This window comes from Callionymus lyra, chromosome 11 (assembly GCF_982586985.1).
Source record: "Callionymus lyra chromosome 11, fCalLyr1.hap1.1, whole genome shotgun sequence".
Classification (NCBI taxonomy): Eukaryota; Metazoa; Chordata; class Actinopteri; order Syngnathiformes; family Callionymidae; genus Callionymus; species Callionymus lyra.
In genome coordinates this window covers 8,286,647-8,302,342 of record NC_141828.1, presented here as the reverse complement: position 1 = coordinate 8,302,342, position 15,696 = coordinate 8,286,647, and the positions used below count along the sequence as shown (strand labels likewise).

The window sequence follows — 15,696 nt, the reverse complement described above, 5'->3', positions numbered from 1 at the left end:
TGTATTTACAAAGATATCTAACCAAAAAGTTTTGCTCTTTACGGGTAATGTTATAAATACACTTAAGTATTACATTTATTACTTGAAATAATACAAAAGATTTCCTATTACGTGATTTTTCTTCGTCACTGGTCGCTTCAAACAACTGTCTTAGTGTTTAGATGCAATTTAACGTCTATATAATGAAATAAAAATCAAACTATTTCAAGGATATAATCCAAGAATGTGTTGAGGTGTTAAATGGTGTAATTCATGTTAACATTGGAAATCTAAAAAATGGAGAGATCACAAATTGAAAAATAAAATAAATAAAACAAAAAATAAATTCTAAATGTTCAAAAATGTCTCAATCTCACACCTAAATAGATTAATGCTACCAAGACTAACAGCCATCGACTAGTGTCTAGTGATTTTTTTTGCCCCCAAATAACGCAACACAAGGTATTTATTATTATATTTTTGTATTCAAATGTTTTTTTTGTAATAATAAACAATGCAAGGTTCATTTTTTATTTGATTAGTTTAAATAATAATTAGAATACAGCACAACACTGATAATAATTATGTATTCTTTTTCATTATTCATGTTTCCAGTCATAAATACATAAATAATCCAATATCCATTATTTCCATTCCTTTTTTATCTTTTCTAAAATAATTCTATAAATGCTGCTCTGCCCACAACGCCATCATTTGTTTCTCCTTTTATTTTTACCAGACGGTTGCCGGCAGTCGTTCTTCTACATCCATACTTGTTTAATAATGATGGTCTGGTTTCCTGTTTCCCTCTGATTGGTTGATATTGCGTAAGGAAGGCCTTGATTGGCTAAATAATATACAAACAAAGTTTATTATCATAGATCCAAAGTGTGACACTTGGCAGCTCTGTTATTTATTCGCTGTTGATTGTGTGACATCCAGTGATGGTTTGATGAAGCTTCATGAAGCAGTGTCATTATCTTCCACTTCCATTATGAGTCCACTAGATGGCGTCTCTGCACTATTTTCCTTTGTTTTGAACAACTCTACTAATGAAACATCATTTTTAAACTGATGGCGCCACCTACTGACCTCTAAACAACATGACACTGTTTCGTGAAGCTTCATCAACACATCACTAGTTACATCACTGCGACCCGCGATGGTATCAAACATGTTGATGATATTTCCAAGACTAGTAAAGACTGGACCAAAACAAACCTTTACATTTAACCGTCGGAGTTACAGACTGTTAACTATTTTTGTTCCTCACTCCTGAAGTTTAACATCCTTCACTCAAGCGTCCAGATCAGCGGAGGTTCTGATCCGGGACAAGTACGACAGGAAGAAGTACTACGACAAGGAGGCGGCTGTTGCACAGGTGCGTGTGTCTGTGTGGACACTGTAGGTTAAAGGTCAAGATTGTGTTTGTGAGTGTGTTACTCATCAGGTTATATCTAACATTCATGAATGTGAAAACCTCTCACAACAAATGTGACCAACCCCCTCACCCACCTCACCAAGGTCACGGGGTGTCTTCCTCCCCATTTGTTCCACTGTTACAATTAGAAAAAGGAAATGATGTCAATTTCCCTTGTGAAGAATGTTAATTTTTTGGTTTATATTTAATCAAAATTAGCCTCTAAAACCTTCACTGATAGGACTACATGTTCTTCTTCAAGTGATTTGGTCGATCGGTCTGGGACACACACACACACACACACACACACACACATACACACACACAAAACTGCTGTTTTATTTACAGTACATTCTCATGTTAGGGATCTGTTTTACGATTGAATAAAATAAAGATTAGAAAATCGGATCTAATTTGAAGTCACACACCAGTAAAAACAGTTTACATCGTTTTCTCAATCATTTCTGAACCACGGAGCTGTTAGTTCGCTGTTATATCTAGCATTAACTCTCTAACTCCTAACCGTCGATGCCTCATTTAGAACAAACATAGAAAATAATATTCCCGGATCTTGCTTTATTCCTTTATTGAATCTTTCAAACATTTGAACGCGGCTCCAGAACTGACTTTTGCCGGCAGCTCTCGCTCTCGCTCTTCCTCACTTTTCAAAAGCTTCTATATTTATACGGCCGACCTTCCACCGACACGGATGCTGGTTATGGCGAGAGGAAGAAGCTAAAAAACGAACCTGGGATTGAATCGTGCAGGAACAGGAGTGTAAGTGTTGAGAGACCCTGGAGAAAGAAGGGACGTCTGAGAGCGTACGTCAGGGGTCTTCATCACAGTCGGGGCCTCAGACAGATTATCCTGGTTAATGTGCATCTGCCGTGTCAGTGATCAGCAGCACTTTACGACTAGTCGAATGAAATCTCAGGCAGGGACGTCCAAGTCGAGATGAACCATGAAAGGATTTGAATGATTGAATATCTTCCGCTGTCGCACTGAAGATGTAACGTCGGTGTGAGAAACTTTTGTTCGCTCGTCTGAAAACCTTTTGTGAGACCATGAAAGAAATACCTGTGTTTATTCTGGCAAAGCTTGGCACCAAGTTGATAAAACCTTTTGCTATGAACCTCTTATGTAAGAATGTAAAACATCTTCGTGCACTGATACAAAAATATGGAGTTAAAATTAAGGAAAAGATCTCAAAACAAATGAAAAATGAGATTTTGCACAACAGAAAACCTCTTTATTTTAAAAACTAAACGGAAACGCTTCATCAAAAGAACGGAGAACTTTAACTAAACAAAAAGAAATATGAATGTCGTATACAAATGGAAGAAAAAAAATTATGTTAAACTAACGTATCCAAAATATGTTTTAGGGAGGCGATAATGACCTCTTGTAAAAGTTTTTTTTTGCAAGCCTCTCATATACAAAATGGAAGACTACCATGGTACAATAGTGTAAACCTTAAGAGAAATATATTAAGAACCTGCCATGAACAACAGTAGAATCCCAATATAAAAAAAATTAAACAATTCCCATGTAGAAAATGAAAGACTTCAATGTACAAAAAACACTATTTTCACTGAAAGAAATGGCGAAACATTTGTTTAAAATAGAGAAAACCTCTCATACAAAATGAAGGACTACTAATAATATTAAGAACAGTATTGGGTAGCTACTGTAAAAAATATACAACAAAAAACTCTAACGTAGAAACGGAAAAACTTGAGCATTGATTAAAAACTGTTAGACATTAAAAATCCTAACCAAGCGAAACATCCTATAAATAAAAATGTTAAATCTTCTCAAAGTGAAAACCTCTCTTGAGCAACGAACAGTGAACAGTAGACAAACAATCTCTATTACAGTTATGGAAACATTTTCCTATATGATGGTTAAAAAAACCTGCATATATGGCGATGTATCCGTGTACTCTCTCTTTGCGCTTGATGGATCTACTGACTCCTTTAAGAAACATCTCAAGACGTTTCTATTTGTTCAGGCTTTTCCTTGATTTTCTGGAACTCCTGTGTTGTTCTCAGTATTATCTTGATCTTTAAAGTATATACTTTTTTGAGTATTGTTTTGATTGTTAAAGCGCTTTGTGACCCTGGTCTGGAAAAGCGCTATATAAATAAATATTACTTACTTACTTACTTACTGATAAATTTCTCCAACCCCTAAAACCATTGAACCACTATGTTGGCTAGAAAAAAAGGACTTGATGCCCGAGTAGAAGGAAAGAAAAACCTCTTGATCAATCCGGTAATGGCGACCGAGGGTCTCGACTGGTTACCAACAGTCTTTTCATTAGTCAAGTCCTTGGCGGTCCACTTCAACAATCACCTTCCAGAACCTTTTTCGTGACTCACCGTAACTCAAGCTCAGAGACTCGCACGAACTCAACAGCCTTGTGAAACATCAACAGTTCGACGGCTGCCGGCAGGAAGTGTATTCAGCGACCAGGTCACGATGCCAGAGAACTGAACGACCCAAAATGCCCGACATTTTTTTTTTTTACTCCACATCTTTAATTCATGTTTCATTGTGTCTCTCTCGTCTTCTGTGTCCCTGTCGTTTCCTCGCCTCCCTCTCTTCTTCTGAAGCGCTGCCAGCAGCCAGAGTGTCTTCCAGACACACACACACACTTCTGTGTTTATATGCAAATCAACGGTTATTAAAAGCACTCATTATACTTAAGCAGTTGCCCTGCAGATGGACGGGAAGTCTGCAATCACTCGGAGTGATTAAAAGCCTCGCCGTCTTGTCTTGCTACTTCAGCCGGTCACATGACCGCGGGGGTCAAGGATCCTTCTGGAGTCGAGGGCCGCGATGCCGCTTCATTTCCGCGCCGACTGATTTTTTTTTTGGCAGAGATTATTTTTCTTGGGTGACGTCAACAGTCCGGCGATGACGGACAACGAAACGAGACGAACGACATCATTTTACGGTTATGACTGTTTATTGTTGGGATTCAATTAGGAACAGAACAACTTGTTGTGAAACTACTTCAGGTGGTCAAGGAGAACATGCAGTTGCCTGGACGACTAAAAGCTCTTCTCTTTTCTTTCCGTTTGTCGTAGGCTTGTTGACAAGAATAGTACACAAAATTCATGAGGTAAAACGCAACCAAATTAATACATCAGAAGCCCAAACAGCTCATCCTTTGGTTTCTACTGACAAAATTTAATTTTTCTTGTCGTACCCCTGGCCCACCGTTCTTCTGTACCTGATCCATCAAAATATGCTTTAATAAAAAATAAATATAAGAAGGAGCTGTGTTGCCTGCAGTTAATACAAAACTCTGCAGCGAGAATTCTGCTCTAGTAGAAGAACTCGCATTTCTCCGATCCTTAAAACTCTTCACTGGCTGCCAGTTTCTTTAAGGCTCAACTTACTCTGGTTCTTACTTTCAGATCTATTCATGGTCAGACCTTCCATCAGTGATCTGATCCAGACTTACACCCCAGCTCGGACTCTGAGGTCTTAATTTTCTTGAAGTACGCTAGGTCGAAGCGGATTATATTAGTACATGCTCAGAGAATGACGTACTGAAGAGTCATCAGCATGACTCTCAAAACAAGAAAACAGACTAACCTTTTTTGGAAAACACTGCAAATACGATATGTCGTACCTAAAGGTCTAGACCTTTTTGTGACTGGTAAGTACACCATTGCCTCTAACATTTTCATGGCCCTATGTTATGACTAGCCCCGCCTGCTGTGAGTAGGTGGCAGTGCTGGTTGATTCACAAAACAACAGTAGTTGTTTAGTAGTGTTCAGTCAAGTTAAGTAGGGCTGGAACCGTTTTGTGGAAAACGGGCCAAAAGATAGGCTGAAGCTCAGGGATGAAGCTGGATTTGTCTCGTAGTCACACCGATGGTTTTTGAGCCAAAGGGGTTTTGGTCCAGGTCTGATGCAAAAAAAAGGAAAATGACACCAAATAGCATTTGGTATGAACACATCTCCAGAGTCGAGTGGAGTCAGTAGACGTGTCTTGGGCGTCTGGACAAGGCATGGGGTACGAACGAGGTAAACCCAGGACACACTGGAGAGACTATGAGTGTGTCCCAAATCGCGCACTTCTGCACTTACACTTAATATTTTGAGTGCACAAGTGCGTAAAGTGTGCGGAAATGCTCTCAAACTGGCCATCTTAGTGACGTAGATGAAGCTAAACTGAAGCTACGTCACTGACGACACGTCTTCAGAGCAGATACTGACGTAAATGTGTAGAGAAAACACTCATTTTACCACAAAACAACACAACAACAGTAATAAGACAATGAAACACAACTTAATAACTTGTTTCAATTCGTGAAAAGTGTTGTCAAGTGTCAGTGATAGTGTTTCAACGACTGGTTACAATCAGTGTTAAAAAGAAGTAGAAGAAGAAGCTGTCGAGTCATTTCCTGTAAGTGTGTAGCAGCAGAGTTTGATTTGAGACAGAACTACACTGTTGAAAATTGAGCACTGTGCAAGTAAGTGTACTGTCTTTCAGTGTACTGTAAAGCAGTGCACTCAGAGAAGTGCTTGATTTTAAACATAGTCTCAGTCTCTTTGCTGGTCTGGGGGCACCTTGGGGTCCACAGGACGACCAGGACGAAGTAGCTGGGGTGAGGAAAGTCTGGGCCTCCCTGCTGAACCCTAACCCTGAGATGACATGTCCAGAGTGTCTTGGACTGACTTAGTCTCTTACTCAAGGCATCCTTTTTATTAACAAAAACAAGCCTGAAATACTTTAACTTCTGCGCTGGAGGAAGGACATTCTGAACCTGATCAGAACATTCCGCGGTAGAAAACAACAGCAACACCCGTCTGCGCCCAGCAAGACATGGCACCAGAACCGAAACAAGCTCACAAATGAGCAAGTTATTGTTTGCACATCCAGACTAGGTTAACCAGATGCTTCTTTCCAAGGACGCTCCAGTCCCAGGTGGATCTCCTTCTGCTCTCCTCATCCCTGGTTAAATTGAATCCAACATTTCTGCTGTCAAAGAAAGAAGCAGCCATTATTTCGATATGAAGTGGGATCGCTCGTCTGCAGTGGCGGGAGTGGACCGGACCGGGCCGGACGCCGCTGGCATCAGCATCAGCAGCAGCAGCAGCATCAGCATCAGCACAGGGAACACGGCAGCGACAGAACTTCCTCTCTGACTAACACAAGCAAATAAGCCAACCGTCCTCCTGCGGCTACTTCTGCTGCTCTCTTGTGACATTTTTAGGCCAATCACTGGCTCTGTCCAGTTGATTCTGTGTTGCTGAGATCCAAAACCAAGCCGACACTCACACACACACACACACACACACACATTTGTCCTGCACTCATGGCAGAACAATGAGCTGCTGCTGCAGCAGTAATGGAATAGCTGGACGGAGAGTAACCGCCGTCTCCGTCTCTGTCTTTTGTCTGAAGAACATTCGCTGTCAGTCGTCACAGACTCCATCAGGAGAGGTTGTTTTTCTTCCAGATTGAAGGTAGATTAACTGACACTCACTTGGGTTTCACGAGTGTTCTCGGATCCAGCATCTACTGTCTTGATCATCTTGTCGTCACCCCTGCACTCTCTTCTTCGCTTCCCTGATCACTGTACATCACGCTCAAGGATGTCATCGATACATCATTAGCATTATATTCGTGTTCCGGAATTTTATTCTGTGCTCTTACTCAGTGGTGACGTGGTAAGGATGGGTACTTTTATATACTCTGATATACTGAAGTGTAAATGCGACCAAAGATTAATTTTAGTACAGATTCATTCTGATAATTAAGAAACGGTGAGTTATTCGTTGCACACGTTATTTTTCTGATAGCATGTTATTCAATTATTTAAGCACTTTCTCTGGCGGGGTTTAAGCCACTGGTTTAAAACTCAATACACATAATGGGGTTAAATATTTAGGGCAGTCTGGGTCATGGGCCGAACAAAATATATACTTATCAAAGTATTATCAACAGAAATTCTGGTGCTGTGTCTCAAATCATGCACTTCTCTAAGTGCACTGCTTTACCGTACACTGTAAGACAGTGCACTTACTTGCGCAGTGTGCAAAATTGGACAGTCTAGTACTGCCTCAAATCAAACTCTGCTGCTACACACTTACAGGAAATGACTCGACAGCTTCTTCTTCTACTACTTTTTAACACTGATTGTAACCAGTCGTTGAAACACTATCACTGACACTTGACAGCACTTTTAACCAATTGAAACAAGTTATTAAGTTGTGTTTCATTGTGTTATTACTGTTGTTGTGTTGTTTTGTGGTAAAATGAGTGTTTTCTCGAGACATTTACGCCAGTATCTGCTCCGAAGACGTGTCGTCAGTTACGTAGCTTCAGTTTAGCTTCATCTACGTCACTAAGATGGAGGACGTTAAGGGTGGAAAGTGTCCATCGATCCACACTCAATTTTCTGGCCATTTAAGTGCGCCAATTGAGTGTGCATTGCGCACTACATTTTCGCTCACTGCTCAGTGTGAACACACTCGTGCACTCAAAATATTAAGTGCAAGTGCACGTTTTGTGACATTTAAATTTCATACATTTAGTTCTTGGATGATCACTCTTACCGGACGGTTACGTTTAACCTAAAGATAGATGGATGGATGGATGGATGGATAGATAGAACTTGATTGATCCCTCAGGAGCATCTTTATAGATGTAGATTTCCAAATGAGCATTGATCTGATTTTAAAACGACCATCTTGTGCGCCACATAAAATGACTTGGAGGGTCATAAGTGTGACACTAATAGTTTAAGCACTGGCACAATTACAAAAGTACCAATTTTTAAACCAGTACTAGATCAAACCTAAACGATGCCCATCAAGAACGAAAGCTGTTTATTATATTTAGAAATGTGGAATTATATGATATTAGACCTGTAACAAAAAGTTTTGGCAAAATATTCTATATTAACGAGGTACTCTTGACCTTGATATGTCCTTTCATTCTTTAATTTTGTGATGAAAAAGTGTATTTAGCATAAATACTCTAGCATTCTTAGTCTTGTGCTGAACAATTTTATATTTACCAAACAGTATCTAATTCACTTCAAATTCCTTATTGCGTCATACACAGCACTGTTATGTAAGTAAGTGAGTTAAGTTATCATTATTTGTAAAGCGCTTTTCACCGTCCAGGGTCACAAAGCACTTAAACAACAAAACAATACACAGTTAAAAATAAGTTTAAAAACGTTAAAAGGTCAAGACTTAACGGCGGCAAAGCCCCATGAAAATTAAGGAAAAACCTGCCCAAATAAGTCTCTATAATTGTTGAAAATGCTTAGCTTTGCTACCGGTATCCTTGATTTTAAACCAACCATGCTGCTGGATCAAGATGCAAACATTAAAATAACATTAAATATATATGTATCTGTATAAGAATGAATTATAGCTTGTTTTTACTTTTATTCAGGTAATCTCAAGCTTCATTTAACCAGTAACAAGGAAAAAAAAAATCCAAAAAGAAATTCCAATTTATTCTGACCAAGACACAAGGAAAGTAAAAAAAAAAAAAGGTATAAAGACTTTCTTATGCACTCAATTCGTCTCATTATAATATATAATATTGTGCCATTACATTGCATAACTCTGCAGGGCAGAGGGAGGAGTGTGGCTGATGAGAAGATGACCTACTAAATCTAAGTTTATCCTTCATTCTTTGTTTTTCTTTGATCTGATCGTCATATGTGTGCACTTTTCTATTTGTTTGCTGGCACTTTGTTCTGTGGTGACTGGTGACCCTGATATATAAAATATCTTTCCTAATGGATCAATCAAAATAAAAGTATTTATCCATCTCTCCATATTAAAAAAACGATTATTTATCAAATTTTATATTCAGCTTATCAATATTTATTGAAATTGATTGACTATAGTTGAAGACTTTATAGATGAATTTTAAAAATAATTATTCATTTTACTTCACAACTTCAGTTATTTATAAATCACCTTTCTAGACCAGGGTCACAAAGTGCTTGAACAATCAAAAGCAATACACAGTTAAAAATACATACAAATTTAAAAACTCTATAAGATCAAGACAACATAAGACAAACACAAAAGTCCCATAAAATTAGGAAAAAGCAAAAATAAAAATGTCTTGAAGGAGTCAGTAGATCATCAAACACAGAGATGGTTCCAAAGCTTAGGAGCAACAGTTTTCTCTCCTCTGGTCCTGAAACATGTTCAGGAACCATCAGTAGATTCTGATCCACAGACCTCAGAGCCCGAGCTGGGGTGTAAGGCTGGATCAGATCACTGAGGGAAGGTCTGACCATGAATAGATCTGAAAGTAAGAACCAGAATTTTAAAGTTGATCCTGAAAGAAACTGGCAGCCAGTGAAGAGTTTTAAGGATCAGAGAAATGTGAGTTCTTCTACTAGAGCGGCTCAGAATTCTCGCTGTTGAGTTTTGTATCAGCTGCAGACGAGACAGATCCTTCTTGTTTAGGCACCAAAATAAACCATTATAATAGTCCAAACTTGCCTGTAAAACAACAAATGTTGTCTAGTTACCAAAAAGGACCCAAAATAAGTGTGTTATTATTAACAAAAAATGGCAAAAACCAAGGCTGGTGTAAACATCTCTCTGCTAGGACTCGGCACCAGCGACATGGAGCAGTTTTTCCGACACCGGTGGTGTTAGCGGGCCGTCATTAACCTTCAGTGTTCCCGAGCGGGTCCTCTGGCATTTCCGCCACTTACATCATCACTCTCAAGGTCACCCGCTGACGGTGACTCAGGCCTGGAGACCGCCGCTGAGTTATGGTGCACCCCCGACGGAGTCATCCCTCCATCGTCCCGCTCGCTCCGGCTTTATGAGTCTCTCCGAGTGACCTTTCCGGCGTCCTCCCCGCAGATGAAGCCGCTCAGAGCGCGTCGAGGCGAGACAAAAAGCATATTTTCGTCGCCCCCGATATCAGCCCCACAGAGACGGGGAGACACCTCTATCTCCTCACTCGCTCTAATATCTCCTCACTCGCTCACACCACTTTTCTTATGTTATCTACACCCTCCTCTGTATCCTCCTCCTCTCCTCGGCGCTGCCAGGACATCAAAAGTCCGAAGAGGACGTTTCTTAAGTGAAACAAAAGGCACGAAGCTGAGGTTCGAGCGAACATCTTTGAAGGCTTGAGCCGAGGAGGAGGGAGATTGACGTGGATGATGAAGAAATACTTTCCATTTCTTTCCTCACCAGCAGCGTGTGCAGACTGAGATATAAAAACGCCTTTGTGCTTATTTTTATCCTTTCTAGGGGCGTCTGTGTTGTCAGGAATTCGACGCTGAAGCTCCAGAGTTCACATGCAACACTGGATACAAATACATTTACGCTCCAGTAGCTTCTCATTTACACTCAGAGTCACACGAGTCTGGAATTTGTTGTTGTTGCATCATTTGTGTTTTTTACCGGCGACAATTTGAAGTCATTTTTACTTTGAAAGGTAGTCTGGTTAGGTTTAATTGGCCTAGTTAAGGATAAGAGTCCGGAGGGTTCGTAACAATGGTTGGTTCATGCCCGGTCGGCAGCTGTCACTCAAGTCGAGGAAGGGGTTAATAGAGGTCACACGAGCGCTCGATAAGTTGTGCGTTTGTGCTCGGGTATTGACCACATGTTGTTGTGAATTCTGTTTCAGCAAAAGGCAGCGGACGCCACCTCCACCTCCACCTCCAACCAGACGGACCGGAACAAGCAGGAGGTTTGTGCTGTTTTTTTTACTGTCGGATTAAGAGCTGAGCTAGAAGCTTCCACTTCCTTCTTCCTTGTCGAGAAGTTTGTCGTGCGTGAACACAAAACACTGACGAATCGTTCAATCCTGGATTGAGATGTTTAATTTACAATGGTGTTTGCTGGGTTTTTATACAGTAATTTAGCATGAGCTCCTTGGAGGAGGTATGTGCCCTCTGAGTGCTCTTCTAACTTACTGCAGCATCAAAGTTAGTTTGAGTGTAGAGATGGAGAGAGAGGCAGCGACGCAGAGACGACACTTTTGAACTTTAACAGACTATTTTGCAGTTGAGGACACAGCTTGACTGTGCGATGATTGCGCACAACACTCAGACCTCGAACACGTGTGCACACACACACAGACTCAAAGAGACACAAAAATAAATACATGGAGGGACACACACAGTGACAGTCTGACAGGAACACACAAAGAGATACATAGAAACAAACAAAGAGACACAGATTATTAAAGACAGACAAAAGGGAAACAGCAGCAAGTCACTAACAAAGACATGGAGAGACAGACACTAGCCGAGACACACGGAGATACACAAAGAAATATATAGAGACAAACAAGGTAATACACAGAGAAAGTCGGTAAGAGAGACACACAAAGTGACACACAGAGAAAGACAGTAACAGAGACACACAAAGTGACACACAGAGAAAGACAGTAACAGAGACACACAAAGTAACACACAGAGAAAGACAGTAACAGAGACACACAATGCGACACACAGAGAAAGACAGTAACAGAGACACACAAAGTAACACACAGAGAAAGACAGTGACGGAGACACAATGTGATACACAGAGAAGACAGTAACAAAGACACACAAAGTAACACACAGAGAAAGACAGTAACAGAGACACACAAAGTAACACACAGAGAAAGACAGTAACAGAGACACACAAAGTAACAAACAAAGAAAGACAAAAACATAGAGACACAATGTAACACACAGAAAAAGACAGTAACAGAGACACACAAAGTAACACACAGAGAAAGACAGTAACAGAGACACACAAAGTAACAAACAAAGAAAGACAAAAACATAGAGACACAATGTAACACACAGAAAAAGACAGTAACAGAGACAACAATGTGACACACAGAGAAAGACAGTAACAGAGACACACAAAGTAACACACAGAGAATGACAGTAACAGAGACAACAATGTGACACACAGAGAAAGACAGTAACAGAGACACACAAAGTAACACACAGAGAATGACAGTAACACAGACACACAATGTGACACACAGAGAAAGACAGTGACAGAGACACACAATGTGACACACAGAGAAAGACAGTAACAGAGACACACAATGTGACACACAGAGAAAGACAGTAACAGAGGCACACAAAGTAACACACAGAGAAAGACAGTAACAGAGACACACAATGTGACACACAGAGAAAGACAGTAACAGAGACACACAATGTGACACACAGAGAATGCCAGTAACAGAGACACACAATGTGACACACAGAGAAAGACAGTAACAGAGACAACAATGTGACACACAGAGAAAGACAGTAACAGAGACACACAAAGTAACACACAGAGAAAGACAGTAACAGAGACACACAATGTGACACACAGAGAAAGACATTAACAGAGACACACAAAGGCACACACAGAGAAAGACAGTAACAGAGACACACAATGCGACACACAGAGAAAGACAGCAACAGAGACACACAAAGGCACACACAGAGAAAGACAGCAACAGAGACACACAAAGGCACACACAGAGAAAGACAGTAACAGAGACACACAAAGGCACACACAGAGAAAGACAGTAACAGAGACACACAATGCGACACACAGAGAAAGACAGCAACAGAGACACACAAAGGCACACACAGAGAAAGACAGCAACAGAGACACACAAAGGCACACACAGAGAAAGACAGTAACAGAGACACACAATGCGACACACAGAGAAAGACAGCAACAGAGACACACAAAGTAACACACAGAGAAAGACAGCAACAGAGACACACAAAGGCACACACAGATAAAGACAGTAACAGAGACACACAAAGTAACACACAGAGAAAGACAGCAACAGAGACACACAAAGGCACACACAGATAAAGACAGTAACAGAGACACACAATGTGACACACATAGAAAGACAGTAACAGAGACACACAAAGTAACACACAGAGAAAGACAGTAACAGAGACACACAATGTGACACACAGAGAAAGACATTAACAGAGACACACAAAGGCACACACAGAGAAAGACAGTAACAGAGACACACAATGCGACACACAGAGAAAGACAGCAACAGAGACACACAAAGGCACACACAGAGAAAGACAGCAACAGAGACACACAAAGGCACACACAGAGAAAGACAGTAACAGAGACACACAAAGGCACACACAGAGAAAGACAGTAACAGAGACACACAATGCGACACACAGAGAAAGACAGCAACAGAGACACACAAAGGCACACACAGAGAAAGACAGCAACAGAGACACACAAAGGCACACACAGAGAAAGACAGTAACAGAGACACACAATGCGACACACAGAGAAAGACAGCAACAGAGACACACAAAGTAACACACAGAGAAAGACAGCAACAGAGACACACAAAGGCACACACAGATAAAGACAGTAACAGAGACACACAAAGTAACACACAGAGAAAGACAGCAACAGAGACACACAAAGGCACACACAGATAAAGACAGTAACAGAGACACACAATGTGACACACATAGAAAGACAGTAACAGAGACACACAAAGTAACACACGTTTATAAAATATGTCTCCATTTCAGGAGAAACAGACATGAAAGTTGAAAAGTTGAGCCTTTGATTGGTTCTTGTGTTTCCTGTCAGCAGAATTCTAGATCTGCATCAAATATTCAAATCGATGGACGTTGAGTCCGTGTTGAGTAAATATGTGATGAAACAGAATCGCCCGAGGAGGAGTTTTGTTTCAGACTCATCCATAACAAGTCGTGTTTCTCTCGAGCTCGCCTGCAGGTCTATTTTCTCTGGTGGAGTCCAGCAGCTTCTGAATCAGCCTCATCATCTGAGGTGTGTGAGTGTATGTGTGTGTGTGTGTGTGTGTGTGTGTGTGTGTGTGTGTGTGTGTGTGTGTGTGTGATTGACACATGGAGCTGAGACAAGAAGTTTCTGTAAAGTGCTGCCGCCACTAATTTATCCTGAACATATGTCGACTGATGCCGACACAGTTAATAACATCCTGTCCTGTCACGAGCCGTTACATTAGGACCACCTTTCTATTATTAGCTTGGTCTCAGTTTCATGGAGAGAAACTTGCTAAACATCTGGAGATCTTCTTCGGGAAATTTTGTTTCCAGGTCACAGCAGATGATAAAAACGAGAACAGTGTAAGGATGACAAAGTGCAAATATTAAGAACATAAATCAAATTAAATAACACAAAGATAAGTATATAAATATTACAATTCAGAAATATAAAGTTAGAAGTGAATATTGAGGAAAGAAAATGAAAAAAAAAAACTTAAATAACTTGCCATTTTTGGTGTATTGTAAGTTGGGATGTAAAAAAAAAATACAAATGCTAAAACATTTAATAAGTAAGTAAGTAATATTTATTTATATAGCGCTTTTCTAGACCAGGGTCACAAAGCGCCTAATAACTCATTAATTTAGTTTTTACGCTAGAGTTCATACATTTCTTTTAAGAGTTTGTAGATCGGTTTTGCACTTCCCAGCCACCGTAGTTGGAACCCCCCCCCCCCCCAAAAAAAAGCAAGATGACAAAACCTTGACTGTCAAAACATTAACAAAAAATCAAACAAAAACTTATGTTAAGAAAATAACAATAGTCTGCGTTGACTGTGATACAAAATTGTCCAAAAAAACCCTATTTAATTATAAAACAAAACAAAACACTGGTAGTGATTGCAAAATAAAGTAAAAGAAAATGTCAAAATGTTCACGAAATTTGATGGGAAAAAAATAAGAGAAAATGTTGCGTGGTAAAATAACAATTGACGAGTTTCATCTAAAATCTAAGATTGAATAAAGTTTCTAATCGTAATGCTGACCAACAAGTTGATGGTTTATGCAAATGATCGTCCACATCAGTCTCTTCTAAACAGTCGTGGTCGAGATCTATGAATATAAATAGTTGTTGTTTATAAGTCAAAGTAAAAACTACAAGTTGTTGAGATGCAGGAGAGACTGACGGCTTCAACCCGAGACACAGAACCTGAAACCTGCAAACGCTAATAACGTCTGCGGATTAGCGTCGCGCAGCGAGTCCATTAGCTCACATCAAGGAACCATATCTAATTGTTCGCGAGCTGCTATGAGCGACGGCTAATCGTTGCCTCCTGCCCTGGCACTCGCCTGGATCTGCAGCGGCCGTTAAATGGCGTCTACTCCGCTTGCCGTGGACACCTCGAGAGCCACTTACCAAAAGCTAAACTTTGACCTGCTGGAGACTTGCTGGACAGTGACAGGTGGCCCCGAATCAGCGACTAATGTAGACCCACTTTAAGGTCTCTAATGGAGGACTTGATTGATACT

At 40.3% G+C, this 15,696-nt stretch overlaps 1 protein-coding gene across 2 annotated transcripts in view; it reads left to right on the top strand.

Moving 5' to 3' along the window:
- The window catches only part of smap1 (small ArfGAP 1), a 77,039-nt gene that overhangs the window by 15,400 nt on the left and 45,943 nt on the right, over window positions 1-15,696 (top strand). For both annotated transcript variants that reach the window (XM_087802518.1, XM_087802517.1), the window contains exons 4-5: window positions 1,288-1,360; window positions 11,049-11,111. In XM_087802518.1, coding sequence (XP_087658644.1) covers window positions 1,288-1,360; window positions 11,049-11,111 — 136 coding nt within the window. The remainder of the gene's footprint in view (window positions 1-1,287; window positions 1,361-11,048; window positions 11,112-15,696) is intronic.